The 12,498-nt window shown below is 40.3% G+C and overlaps 1 protein-coding gene across 1 annotated transcript; it reads right to left on the bottom strand.

The window, feature by feature from the left end:
- Positions 1 to 2,922: 2,922 nt before the first annotated feature.
- On the bottom strand, positions 2,923 to 11,811 carry LOC131301425 (uncharacterized protein At4g15970-like). Its single transcript, XM_058327720.1, has 4 exons — positions 11,424 to 11,811; positions 9,135 to 9,500; positions 3,716 to 4,197; positions 2,923 to 3,343 (listed from the first exon to the last, which is right to left on the bottom strand). The coding sequence occupies exons 1-4, from the start codon at positions 11,685 to 11,687 to the stop codon at positions 3,280 to 3,282; spliced, it is 1,176 nt and encodes a 391-aa protein (XP_058183703.1). The 5' UTR covers positions 11,688 to 11,811; the 3' UTR covers positions 2,923 to 3,279.
- Positions 11,812 to 12,498: the final 687 nt, after the last annotated feature.

A 12,498-nucleotide genomic window follows, 5' to 3' on the forward strand; every position in this document is an offset into this window, starting at 1 on the left:
CGCACAAAAGAGAGATGGGGAGGGGGGTGGGGGGTGGTGTTTAAAATTGTAAAACTGCACAAAAGATCGTGGCATTATCACCACCCATGTTTGAATGTAACATTCTGGGTAACTCACTACTAGTATTATTCATCGTGGCATTATCACCACCCATGCTTGAATGTAACATTCTGGGTAACTCACTATTAGTATTATTCACGAGAGACATCAATGTTGTCACATCAGCTTTTGATTATCCATTTAAAAAGTTAATGTTAGCAATGTAGTAGTTCACAATGGCATAATAAAAATTAGATAATCAGAACTTGTCCCATCACCTTTTCAAATTACAAAAACAAAACTAGAAACTGTGAACATAGAAAATAGTTTTTAAACTAATAAAAGTTAAATTGAAAGTAGTTTTTGAAAAAAAATTTCTAAAAAAAATAGCTTTTGTGTAACTACAATTTTTTTAAAAATAGTTTTATATATAAAAAAAGGTTTTAACAAATCAGTTTTCAAAACAAAACTGTGTTTCCAAAAAAAGGAGAGTTTTTTTTGGTATAAACACTATTTTTCAAAAACAGTTAAAAATAATACTCCCTCCGTCCCTTATTTTGTGTCCAGTATTCCATTTTGGGCTGTCCCTTAATAAGTGTCCATTTTGTAAAGTTAGTGGGTAAAAATTGGTGTATTGTCTATTTTGTCCCTAAAAGTAGATTCCATTTTGAAAAATAAGTGAGTAAAAGTGTAATAATGATGGGTAAGTATGGAAAGTGGAGGAAAAAGTTGATGTAAAAGGTATAATGATGATGTCTTTTTAATAAATTGGAGTTACGAAGCAGGACATTTAAAAAGGGACGGAGAGAGTATAATTTTTAGGAAAAAATTGTTTTTTTCTTAAACATTTTAGAGAGAGATAGAGAGAGAACATTTTTTGTGTAATGATAGGTGTATTTGATTGAGAATATGAGGGGTTCACTAAATTTGATTATTGGCAAAAGATTGCTAATTTTGGTTATCCAAAGCCTAAAATTTAATTATTTCTAAGGAAGTTGTTAAATTTGATTATAGCATTATGAGCCATATTTTGCACCAACATTGTTAATTTTAGAAACCTATTGTGGGATACTCTTAAGTAAATGGTGTCCATTTTTCAGACTTGCAAAGATGTGGTTTATCATTCCATGCGGCTCCACAACTGTTTCACCCTGCTGATTGTTTAGCTTTACTAATTTCAATTTATCTAGTAATTTCATAGGGTAGATGAACTCATCTGACTAAAATAGTACGATAACAAATACCAAAGAGAATAAATTATATATACCGGTGGTGTAAACATTTGTTTTCTTCAAATCAATTATATTGCACTAAATCACCATATTTTATTAATTGAGAAACGGATGATGATTAATGATTAATTGATTTGGAAGAAACAAATGTTTACACCAACGGTGTAAATAATTTAATCTCAATACCATTTCTCCTCAAGTATTGTATATACACCATGAATATTGCACACCCCTGCTTACAGAATTTATCATCAGATGGTATTTAGGCTCTGTTTGTTTCGCCATAAAATGTTTCTACAAAGGAAAATATTTTCCAAGTAAAGCAATTTTGCTGAAACTTTTCTTGTTCCTTTCGATTTTTGGTGTTTGGTTGACAATCGAAAAATATTGTTAAGGACAAAGGTTTAAATCAATTTAACTTGTAAGAAGAGCTGTGTTCTCAGCCTTCTCATGAACATTTATGATTATAAGCCTGTACAAGTATGTAGAAAGAGAAGCATAGAGACAGAGAGGTTGGGAGTATAAAGAAGTAAAGAACACTGTTCCCATTCCCAACGTAGAGAGAGACTATGTTGCACGTAGGAACGGGACAGGTTGGGACCGGATCCACCCCAACATCCATTCCCTCCCCAAACTGGGAACAGAAATCTCCACGGGAATCAAATATCCGATCTAAAAATTAAAAATGGGACTTGCCACTCAAGGGAGTTTGACATGAGAGGTCAACAGTAGATTCCGGAGAATTAAAAAGTCGGTGCTGGACATTCCTCTGGCAACGCCGGCGATTCTTGCCATGGCAGGGCCTTTGCCGGAGAAAACGGCTTTCCTTCTCTCGGACTTGCCTCCACTATTGCAAAAGCACCAGGCTTCACCCAAAATTGAGAATCCCCATCTCCCTTGTGACTCCGAAAAGATTTGAGATCCAGAGTCAGCTCTCTCTCTCTCTCTCTCTCTCGGGGTAGCTCTAGCTTTCCTAGTCCTAGGTGTGCATGAAACATGAATGTATAAGCAGTAAAATTGGTAGCTCTAGTTATGTTGTTAATATGAAAAATTATGGGAACCTGTTTCTTCTTGTTTCTGGGCTTTCTTGCTGAGAGGTACCTTAGTCTCGATCAAAAAAACCTTCTTATGTCGAAGCAAACGGGGCCTTAGTCTCGATCAAACAAACTTCCAACTAAACTTAGGAGATGTGATGCTCTTAGATTTACCATCGAATTTCATATTTAACTTCGTACAAACAAAAAGGGACCTAAAAATCTGGCAAGAGATGAGAAGTGGTGCAAGCATTCGATTAAATAAACCCTAAGCAAAGCCAAAAGTGATCTATTCTCTCCCGCTTTTTTTTTTAAAGCAGAAAATGACGTCTTCGTACAAACCTTTCATTTGTTTCTCATTTTCCTGGCAAAAAAAACGAACTGAAATAAATCTCTAGCTTAGTAGCTTTTCCACTTCACTTGATACCTTCTTTCTTTTCCTTTTTCACAAGTTCAAAATACAAAATACTTTCCTCAAAAAAAAAAATACTCTGTACACACCTTAGAATTCAAGCAAAATGACCACTCTTTGGATAATGGAATTTTCAAGGAAAAAGGAAAAGTAATTGGGAAATGATGTTGGTTTTACATAAAAAGATACATGAGCCAGCCAAACAAAACAAAAAGCAACATCTTATTGATTTTTTTATGGCCTACCAAACTTACAAACATATATTTTGATAAACGCATGTTGCTTTTTTTTTTTTTTTTTTTTTGTGGGTAAGTGAATGCCTATTGATTTTCGTTTCGTCTTCCCATCCTTATCCATCAATCACCTAAGTACAAACATTATTATCATACATGGAGATACAACTAACATCTAGCCTACTCCAGGTTGGGGAAAGGGAGCTGCTAAGGGCATGGACAAGCACACCCGCAAAGGGTGTTACACATTGTAGTATGCTACAATGAGAGGTTTTCTATAGGCTTCCAAGTGAAGAAAAAAAAACCTGGAGATACATGTACAGAGGATTTCAATCTTCCTTTGCTGGTTCAACACTCTTCTGGGGTGAATTGTAATGGTGGCTTTGAACAAGGCTGTATAGAAAGTAGCCATAGAACATCAAGACCTGTTAGGCATTAAATATACGGAACAGGAACAGTAACAAACGACGCATGTATTGGCATATACAGCTAAATCAGGATAAATCACGTTATACCAAAGGTCTTTTCTTTTTGGGCTGTTCTTTACTTCAGTTCCCTCAAGTTTCAAATGTGTCTTCTTTCTGTTTGAAATGCTAATTGAAGTTGTGAAAAAATCCTAAATAGGCTTAAAAGTTCGTCACATGACTGAGTCTTTTTGCTTTTTCAGTTTGGAATATTGGGTCAAATGACGCAAGGACCACACTCAAACCGGGAAAAAAATGGGGACCAAATAAAATTTTCTAAAGCTACACTAAAATGATGTACCTGCAGTTCTGAGGAACCCTCCAGGATGATATAGATGATATCTTCAAGCTCGGTGCCAAAGACATATATTGTTTCCAGTCCTCGAGCATGATTCTGAGATCATGAATCTTGTTGCCCAGACCAAAACAACAATTTGCATGCATTGTACAAACTCGATTCAAATCTTTGCTTGGTTCGCAAAATCCACCAAAGTTAGCCGTATTCAAGAATCTCATCTTTAATTCTAAATCGATGACGAAAGCATCAAATTTGATAATGTTAAGGACATCTTGGTCATGGTATCCTGGATACACTTCACGTGAGTTGTACCAGAACTTGTAAAATTCCATGGACCGGTTATTGGACCTGACAAAGTTAAATCCCCCATTTGGTCTGTTCTCCAAATCATAGGAGCTGCCCAAGAAATGATCACATGCAATTTGAAAATCTGCATCTGAATAAAACAGGGGAAATGGGTCCCTAAACCACATGATATCAGCATCCTGGAGAAGGAAAACCAACGAAATGGTATTGAATAGGAGGGAGAAAAAAATTCTGAAAGGCTGACTGGACTGGATTAAATACAAAAGGAAGTTACCAAAGCCAGGTAATTTGACATGAAGCAAAGAAAATCAACTGTCACTTCAAACCGCTCAACTGTTTTCCTAAAACTTTTTGACCCTAATATGAATTCTCATGCGTAGAATCCGAGTTCCCTAAAAAATCTATAAAAATGATTTCCCATATAAATTCAACAATGACCGTTAGAATAGAGTTGGACTAAATCCCACATTGGTTGCTTATGTTATGTAACTAGTCACCACATAATATAAATAAAGCTTACGTGTGTTAGGGTTGGTTAACACTCTACACACTTTTATTATTCTTCCAAACATCATGGTATCAGAGCATGATCCTAACCTTAGTCTGCCACCATAACCTTTTTCTCGTCCACCAGTCATCGCCGTCCACCACCCGCCGCTGTCCACCATCCATCATCAACCATCATAGTCGAAACCCTAGCCTCCTCTACTGCCGACATCAGATCCTCATCCTCCTCTACTGCCGACATCAGAACCTCCAAACCCTAGACCTCCACAGTCGAAAACCCAATCTCCAAAAGCCAGCCCAGTCCACCGCCAGCCATCGCCACCCACCACCGGCCATCGCCGACGCTCGCCAACCTCCAGCGACCCTTCTCCAGGTCATACTGATCTCCGGTGATCTGCTGGATCTTCTTCGAAATCCTCCACAATCGAAACCCCAACCTCCAAGCGCTAGCCCAGTTCACCGCCGGCCATCGCCACCCACCGTCGATCCTCGCAGATCTCCGGCGACCACTCGCCAAACACCGGCGAACCTCCTCCAGGTCATATCTACCTCCGGTGAGACCCTAGATCTGCTGGATTTTCTTCAAAAACCACTGGGTCTTCTCTTGCTTGATTTATCTGCATGACCTTGAGGTAGATCAGTGATTTTTCAGTCCGTATGTCTTCTGTTCATACTCTAGTTATTGTATTGCAAGCCTTATGAGTATCTGTTTGGTGGGTTTCTGGTTTTGTGGCTTAATCGATACCTATTTATGTTGCTATATGTTCGAGATCAGAGTTGTCTTCTGCCTTTAAGTTATTTTATGCAGAAATAAAGACTCAGTTTGATACTTGCATTCGTATTTTTCGTTCTGATAATGCACATGAATATTTTTATAATGCTCTTTCTCGCTTTTTTGGTGATCATGGGATAATTCACCAATCTTCTTGCGCTCAAACCCCACAACAAAATGGGGTTGCCGAACGCAAGATCCGACACTTATCTGAAGTTATGCGTGCCATGTTAATCCAAATGCAGGTCCCTAAGTGTTACTGGAGTGATGCTGTTCTTACAGCCTGTTACTTGATTAACCGTATGCCCTCCACTGTTCTTGGTGGTCAAATACCGCACAAGGTTTTATTTTCTGGTTGGCCTCTCCACTCATTACCCCCTCGGGTATTCGGGTGCACATGCTATGTTCATGCGCGCTAGATCCTGACCGGGACAAACTTGTTCCCCGCTCAATCCGGTGTATCTTTTTCAGGTATTCCCGTACTCAGAAAGGGTATAAGTGTTACTCACCCTCTCTTCGTCGTTACTTTGTGTGTGCTGATGTTACCTTTAATGAGTCATTGTCTTTCTTTTCGGGGACCCCTAAGTCTATGTCCTATCGAAGTCTGAGTATGTTATTCCTATAGATGTTCCTCTTGTTCCTGTGCCACCCTTGCAGGTATATGTTCGTCAACGGAAAAGATTACTAGCCCCATCAGTGCCTGCCGCCACGCCTCCTCCGTCCCCAGATCCTGCTTCACCACCACCACCACCACCACCACCACCTCCACCCCTACCTCCCCCATCACCTGGTCTTCCTATTGATCTTCGCAAAGGTATTCGGTCTTGCACTACTCATCCTATTGCTCAGTTTGTTTCCTATACTCATCTGTCTCCGTCTCTTCGTGCTTTTACAACTTCTGTTTCGTCTATTTTTGTTCCTGACACTGTTCAGGAGACCTTATCTGTTACTGAGTGGCGGACAGCTATGGAGGCTGAGATGTCTGCTCTCCATGACAATGACACTTGGGAGTTGGTTTCTCTTCCGCCAGGAAAGTCTACCGTTGGATGTCGGTGGGTATTTACCGTCAAGTATCTGAAGTTATGCGTGCCATGTTAATCCAAATGCAGGTCCCTAAGTGTTACTGGAGTGATGCTGTTCTTACAGCCTGTTACTTGATTAACCGTATGCCCTCCACTGTTCTTGGTGGTCAAATACCGCACAAGGTTTTATTTTCTGGTTGGCCTCTCCACTCATTACCCCCTCGGGTATTCGGGTGCACATGCTATGTTCATGCGCGCTAGATCCTGACCGGGACAAACTTGTTCCCCGCTCAATCCGGTGTATCTTTTTCAGGTATTCCCGTACTCAGAAAGGGTATAAGTGTTACTCACCCTCTCTTCGTCGTTACTTTGTGTGTGCTGATGTTACCTTTAATGAGTCATTGTCTTTCTTTTCGGGGACCCCTAAGTCTATGTCCTATCGAAGTCTGAGTATGTTATTCCTATAGATGTTCCTCTTGTTCCTGTGCCACCCTTGCAGGTATATGTTCGTCAACGGAAAAGATTACTAGCCCCATCAGTGCCTGCCGCCACGCCTCCTCCGTCCCCAGATCCTGCTTCACCACCACCACCACCACCACCACCACCTCCACCCCTACCTCCCCCATCACCTGGTCTTCCTATTGATCTTCGCAAAGGTATTCGGTCTTGCACTACTCATCCTATTGCTCAGTTTGTTTCCTATACTCATCTGTCTCCGTCTCTTCGTGCTTTTACAACTTCTGTTTCGTCTATTTTTGTTCCTGACACTGTTCAGGAGACCTTATCTGTTACTGAGTGGCGGACAGCTATGGAGGCTGAGATGTCTGCTCTCCATGACAATGACACTTGGGAGTTGGTTTCTCTTCCGCCAGGAAAGTCTACCGTTGGATGTCGGTGGGTATTTACCGTCAAGTATCATCCGGATGGCACCGTCGAACGGTACAAGGCCCGTCTTGTGGCCAAACGCTATACCCAGACATATGGAGTTGATTATGCTGAGACTTTCTCTCCGGTGTCTAAGATTAACTCTGTTCGCATTCTTATCTCTCTGGCCGCCAATCTTGGTTGGCCCTTGTTTCAATTGGATGTCAAGAATGCCTTTCTACATGGTGATCTGCTCGAGGAGGTATAGATGGAGCAACCTCCTGGGTTTGTTGCTCAGGGAGAGCGTTCTCAGGTGTGTCGCCTTTGCAAAGCCTTCTATGGTCTTAAGCAGTCACCTCGAGCTTGGTTTGGCAGGTTTAGTGATGTTGTGTTGCAGTTTGGTATGCATCGCTCCCATTCTGATCATTCTGTCTTCTCTATTCAGTCAGATCGGGGGAAAATAGTGTTGATTGTGCATGTGGATGATATCATTATTACTAGGGATGATCCGAAAGGTATTGATGAGTTAAAACAGTTTTTACAGCGTCAGTTTCACACCAAAGATTTGGGTAAGCTTCGATATTTCTTGGGTATTGAGGTAGCAAGATTCAAGGACGGGATCAGTTTGTCCCAAAGAAAGCATGCACTAGATATTCTAGAGGAGACTGGTTTATTGGGAGCAAAGCCTGTAGAGACCCCCTATGGATCCAAATGTCAAATTGTGTGTTGATAGGGGGAGATATTTCCTCATCTAAACCGTTATCACCGCTTGGTAGGCAAGCTGAATTATCTCACCAATACACGGCCTGATATCTCATTTGCTATCAGTATAGCAAGTTAGTTCATGTCAGCTCCTCGTCTTCCACGTTGGGAGGCTTGTCTTCGTATTGTAAAGTATCTCAAGGCTCATCCTGGATGTGGCCTCTTTTATCGTTCAAATGGTCATTTGCGTGTTGAAGCCTTTACTGATACTGATTGGGCAGGATCACCATCTGATAGGCGATCCACAACTGGGTACTGTACTTTTGTTGGTGGAAATTTAGTTACCTGGAAGAGCAAGAAACAAACTATGGTTGCTCGGTCTAGTGCTGAAGCAAAATATCGTGCCATGGCTCATACTACTTGCGAGGTTGTTTGGTTGAGAGCTTTGCTCGAAGAGTTGGGGTTTGGCGTACAATTGCATATTCCTATGTATTGTGATAATCAAGCATCGATACACATCGCTTCAAATCCAATATTTCATGAGAGAACCAAACATATCGAGGTAGATTGTCATATTGTTCGAGAGAAGATAGATAGTGGCGTGTTGGCTACCCCTTTCATGTCTACAGGAGCTCAGTTGGCAGATATCTTCACCAAACCTTTATTTAAACCACGTTTAGAGTTGTTATGTAACAAGCTGGGATTTTGTGATATTTATTCTCTAGCTTGAGGGGGAGTGTTAGAATAGAGTTGTACTAAATCCCGCATTGGTTGCTTATGTTATGTAACTAGTCACCACATAATATAACTAAAGCTTACGTGTGTTAGGGTTGGTTAACACTCTACACACTTTTATTATTCTTCCAAACATCAGGCAATAAAAAGAACCATAACCAGAATAAATAAATGTGATTTCGAGATGAATAAGCTTTTGTACACAGTTCACACCTATCACAATCTGTCTTTGTTATGCTTCTTACTTCTTAACAAAAAAAAGTATGGGGTGAAGTGATATGGTGTCACAAATAACGTGTTACATCAGTAAAGGTTACAGTAGAAGACCCCAACGTACTTTCTTAAATGCCCACAATCATGGCGTCAAAGATATTAACTTAACATGGACTGATACTGGTCAACCTAGAAGATCCAGATAGTTTAACAGGAAATAGTACAAGACGGAAAGAAGGAATAAGAACCTCCAAGATAAGCTGAAAGAGATAATTGTGTTTGAGAGAGAGAGAGAGAGTACCGTGAAAACAAAGTTGTATCCCATTTCAAGAACAGACCGCAGGAAATCGATCCTTCTCCACATCATCTTCAAGTAGTCAGGGGTCATAAAATAGGCCTCCCGAGAAAAGTCGACCCCTTCAGTGACAAGGGCAAAGCAATGGATGTGGACAACCAAACACCGGGAAAATGCTTTCTCATCCAAGGCAATAATCACTAAATGCTTCAGAAGTTTACGAGTGCCATCTCCAATCCTAAAGCTCTCAAGAAACAGGTCAACAATCGAATTTGGAGCTGCCCAAGCTTCGTTTAAAGTAGTTAAAATAACTGTTCCATCTTTCATGGCAGCATTCTTTAACACTCTTTCAAGCTTGTACTCGTCACTACCCTATGATAACTCAATACGAAGAAGAAATTCGCCAAAAATGTTAACAAGCACAAAAGAAAATAGAGAAAAGTAGAAATCATGCATAAAAGAGAAATGCCAATGAATATATATATGATTTATCACCATGCCTCTACCATACATATCCTCAAAACTTATGAGAGAGGATCAAAAGCGTTCATTCAACATAAGTTGAACGCAAACATGCTTTTGAAAACATATGAGAAGGAACATCAAACGGAAAAACCTTAAAGTTGATCCTATTCTTTTAAAAAGGGAAAATTTTGTTCAAGCTAAAACCAAATCAAACTGTCTTGTTGAAAACTCCAACTTATGAATCTCGTAAGCTCCCTTATGAATGGGCAAGAAAATTCCATCCCACTTCACTTAGAGAAACTCAACTCTCACGGTTGACCACTCACAAGAAACCTGTTAGCAACCTCTCCAACCTACCACTGAGACATCAATAGATATCTCCGACATCATAAAAGCAAGCAAATTAGAGACACTACTTCCAATCAAAATCAACCTAGGGCTATCTCTTCCAAGTAGAAAGTTCCCTTTCAATTGCATCCACTGCCCTACCCCATACCATCTTAAGCATTAAAAAAGGATCCGCAAGGAAACCCCAAATAGGTAGCCAACCATCACTAACATCTTGAAACTTAAGACGGAACATCCATATTATCCACCTCCCCCAGAAAGCGCAAGGTAACCGCACTTTCAACCTACAAATAAAATGAATTCTTCAAACTTCTTCAAAACAATACAGGACAGCTCATAGGTCCACCCCATCCCCTATTTCACACCCATGAGTAAAGTCTCCCTCTTAAAAACCCTAGCCATCTTCCAACTAAGAGCCTCCAAGACAGTTAAAAGAATACGATTGGAAAAAGTGATTCAGCTCACTCAGCCTCCTAGAATCCAGAAGAAAAACCCCTTTAGGTATACCGCTTATTTAATAACTACTACAGAAACACAGAACATCAACCAATTCCCCCATAGACCACCAAATCCCATCTTCTACGTTACTCGAAAGACAAGTGGCAAAAAACATGATCATATGTTTTTTCCAAGTCCAACCTACGCGACTCTTCAATCAAGGACCAACTACTTCGCCTAAAATCCTTACTATCATCTGCAAATCACTTTCTGGGGTTTAAGGCATGGAAAATTAAACGATGCACCATTTACCAAAAAATTTAAACGATGCACTAAAGCTCCTCTGAAAATCCCCAAACTCCCACTAGCACTTCTGATCAATTTACAATCTCAAAGAGCAACAAAAGAACTACAATTAGCATTGAAAAGAACATCACATCTACGAGAAAAACATAACTAGAGATTTCAACAACAGAAACTAAACAAAAGTTGGTTAGAAAAGTGTAAAATTGGATGCAAACTTGTGCGCCATGATTCGCAAAGATCAAACGCACAAAACGCAAACTTGTTTTGGGAACCAGAGGTTTATGTATAGGACCATAGGCTGCTTGTCAAACTAAAATGGAATTTGTATCAGAATGGGGATTTCAAATCACTCCTGTTAAAGAATGATTCTTCAAATCCATAATAACGGAGCTCTCGAAAACAACATCAAAACGCTCAGGTAAACTGCCAAAAGCCTAAATTTGAGCTAAAGTGTCAACAAAAAACCTACATTTACGGTTTAGGTTCGAAACGTCTATTTCGGGGCCAATCCATCAAGGGCTTTTCTCTTGCTTTAAGGGCGGTGGGATTGGTCCCAGGATTAGTTGAGGTGCACGAAGGCTAGTCCGGGCAGCTGAGTTATTTAACTCAAAAAGAACCTACATTTACTATCTACAGTAATCCAAACGGACTCTAACATTTTTCCAGCTAATTATGATTGAGAGGCGATTAATATGGTGTAATCGAATTTGCCCCCAAAAAAATGGCGTTTGAACTTACAGAGGTAGAGATATCGGGAAACGAGGGAATGACATGGCGAAGGGGAGAGGATGTTTGTATGATCCGGGCTAAGTTGGCGGCTTTGAAGAGGACGAAGCAGGAGAGAGAGGCGGCGAGGACGAAGCAAACGGCGACGATGGAGCGGCGGAGGAAGGCGGATTCGGGCAGCATGTCGCCGCCGATGGAATCACCGGCGGTGGAACGTGATCGCCGCCGGTGGAATGCCAGTCGTCGGTATCCTCCCGATGGTGGGTTCAATCTCATCGACGATGGATCGGACCATGCTCGTATAGAGAGAGAGAGAGAGAGAGAGTGAGTGGTTGAGTGAACAGATTATTACTATTTGAGATTAATTAAAAACATTTGTCCGTTAATTTACATACAAAAAACGTTGTACCATGTTGATGTTGTGAATGTGTGGGCGCTTTTTCTTGTGTGTTTTGGGAACCCTTTTGTGGACATTAGTATTATTTTGTAGTACTACAAGTAAAAATTTTGGAGGATAAAGTTAGAGCCCACCTCGGGTAAATCCATGCAAGTCTTCGGGTTTGGATACTTCACCTTGGGGCAACAAAAGAAAAACTTGTTTTTTGTACCTCTGTTCAGTTGGTTATCAGTTGTCATTATATGATTTGTTCTGTCATTCAATTATCTATAGATGTCGTATAACGTATATTAATGAACTGATTTGGTTTTTCGATTGAAAAAAAAAAACTAAAAATGCAGATCGTTGGTTTCTGCACTAGTATTTTAATTCTCCTACACACTTTAACCACAAGCTAACTACACTATTGGGGGCACAAAATATAAAAGTGTTAGTTAACTAAATTAATTTCTGACCTAATCTGCCTCTTAATCCCACCATTGGAGATGACCTTGGTTTAATTGGTTACAGTGCCAGAGGTACCATGGGGCTGGGGCCGGTGGAGCCAGGGCCACGCCCATTTTTTTTAAAAATCATTAATTTTTAGGTGGGTCAAACTCTGACGTCTTCTCTGTCACCATAAATAAGTCTTTAATGATTTCTAAGGTTTCAATCTATACTAGGAATTTGTTGGCAATGACGATTATAAAA

The sequence above is a fragment of the Rhododendron vialii genome, chromosome 9a (genome assembly GCF_030253575.1).
Source record: "Rhododendron vialii isolate Sample 1 chromosome 9a, ASM3025357v1".
Taxonomy (NCBI): Eukaryota; Viridiplantae; Streptophyta; class Magnoliopsida; order Ericales; family Ericaceae; genus Rhododendron; species Rhododendron vialii.

Coding starts and splice junctions, on each gene's coding strand:
- LOC131301425 (XM_058327720.1), bottom strand. CDS start 11,687: ATGAGATTGAACCCACCATCGGGAGGATACCGACGACTGGCATTCCAC. Junction 4,198..9,134: donor GATACAACTTTGTTTTCACG/GTACTCTCTCTC, acceptor TTCCTTCTCCAG/GATGCTGATATCATGTGGTT. Junction 3,344..3,715: donor AGGGTTCCTCAGAACTGCAG/GTACATCATTTT, acceptor CTTTCTATACAG/CCTTGTTCAAAGCCACCATT.